General features: G+C 44.4%; 1 protein-coding gene across 1 annotated transcript; it reads left to right on the plus strand.

The window, feature by feature from the left end:
• The first annotated feature begins 202 nt into the window (after positions 1-202).
• Positions 203-974, plus strand: LOC129794952 (uncharacterized). The gene is made up of 2 exons (XM_055835890.1): positions 203-299; positions 370-974. The coding sequence occupies exons 1-2, from the start codon at positions 242-244 to the stop codon at positions 822-824; spliced, it is 513 nt and encodes a 170-aa protein (XP_055691865.1). The 5' UTR covers positions 203-241; the 3' UTR covers positions 825-974.
• The last annotated feature ends 219 nt before the right edge of the window (positions 975-1,193 follow it).

The raw sequence follows: 1,193 nt of genomic DNA on the forward strand, positions 1-1,193 counted from the left end.
CTCGTGAATTTTTCTCACACGTGAATACACGAAATCTTCAAAACATTGCTGTTGGACCAAGAAGTTTGTGGCCTCGTGGGCAAACAGGAGCAGTTGTTCAGTTACACGAGCTTCCTGAAGGCTTTTGTGGCTTCTCCGACTTTTTCGTCATCAAATTAAAGAGTTTTTGGGTATAAAAAGGCCCAGAAATGTTGGAGAAGGCATCAGTTTAGCAACTCGAACTAAAAGTTAATAAAGCAAAATGCGTTTCTTCGTCGCCACCCTCTCCATCGTCGTCGTTGTTGCGGCTCTCACCTATGGTAAGACCAATCCTTCTCTCTTTTATTCTTCAGGATCTAACTGAGATCTTTGATGTTTCATCTTTTGCAGGATCCCCAGCTGGTCCAGTTGCAACCGCCACCAATACTGCCGGAGCTGTCGCCCAAACCGGCACTGGCATTCTTGGAGGAATCCTCGGAGGTCTTGGGAATACCGTAACTGGCCTGGTTAGCACCTTGGCTGCAACTCTGACCCAAGCTCTGACCAGCCTCGGAAATGCCGTCTCAGTCGTCGTTACGGCCGTTGGAACCATTCTTCTGACCGTTGTTGGTCTTGCTGGCGAGCTCGTCACCATCGTCCTCAATGGTGTTGGTCAGATTATCAGTGTTGTTACCAACATCGTTGGACAGGTGTCTTCTGCCCTGCAGAGCACCCTCCAGACTGTGATCAACACTCTGGTCAGCCTGGGCACTCAAATCCCCGCTGCGCTCACCAATCTCGCCAATGGAATCGTCGATGGAGTGAACAGCGTTGTTGGCCAAGTTACTGGAGCCACCTCAGGCTAAACTGATCGATCAGTCAAGACGATGATCTGAAGTACCTGTTTGACGCTGTACCTGGACGCTGAACCGCTTTGTGATATGCGCATATTGCTTTCCTTTATTCTTTGTTACTTTGTATGATCATACTTTTTAAATTAAATATTTTCAAGAGCATTTCTTGTATTTTAATTATTTTAACTATGTCTTAAATTCCCGATGATTGTTCTTTAGGTGTTAGAATTTTCTTAATTAAATTAGGAAGCGAATTAGGGTTTTACTACGAACCTTTACTGTATTCTTCCACCTATAAACTCAACACACACCTGATATAAAATTCATATTTCATGTTTCACCCGCCCATCATCATCAATATCAAAGACTCTCAATGATTTT

Source organism: Lutzomyia longipalpis, chromosome 4 (assembly GCF_024334085.1).
Source record: "Lutzomyia longipalpis isolate SR_M1_2022 chromosome 4, ASM2433408v1".
Lineage (NCBI taxonomy): Eukaryota > Metazoa > Arthropoda > Insecta > Diptera > Psychodidae > Lutzomyia > Lutzomyia longipalpis.

Bases quoted from the DNA above. Each gene is read 5' to 3' on its own strand.
- LOC129794952 (XM_055835890.1), top strand. From the start codon at position 242: ATGCGTTTCTTCGTCGCCACCCTCTCCATCGTCGTCGTTGTTGCGGCT. The intron at 300-369 runs GTAAGACCAATC...CATCTTTTGCAG, and splicing joins TGTTGCGGCTCTCACCTATG to GATCCCCAGCTGGTCCAGTT.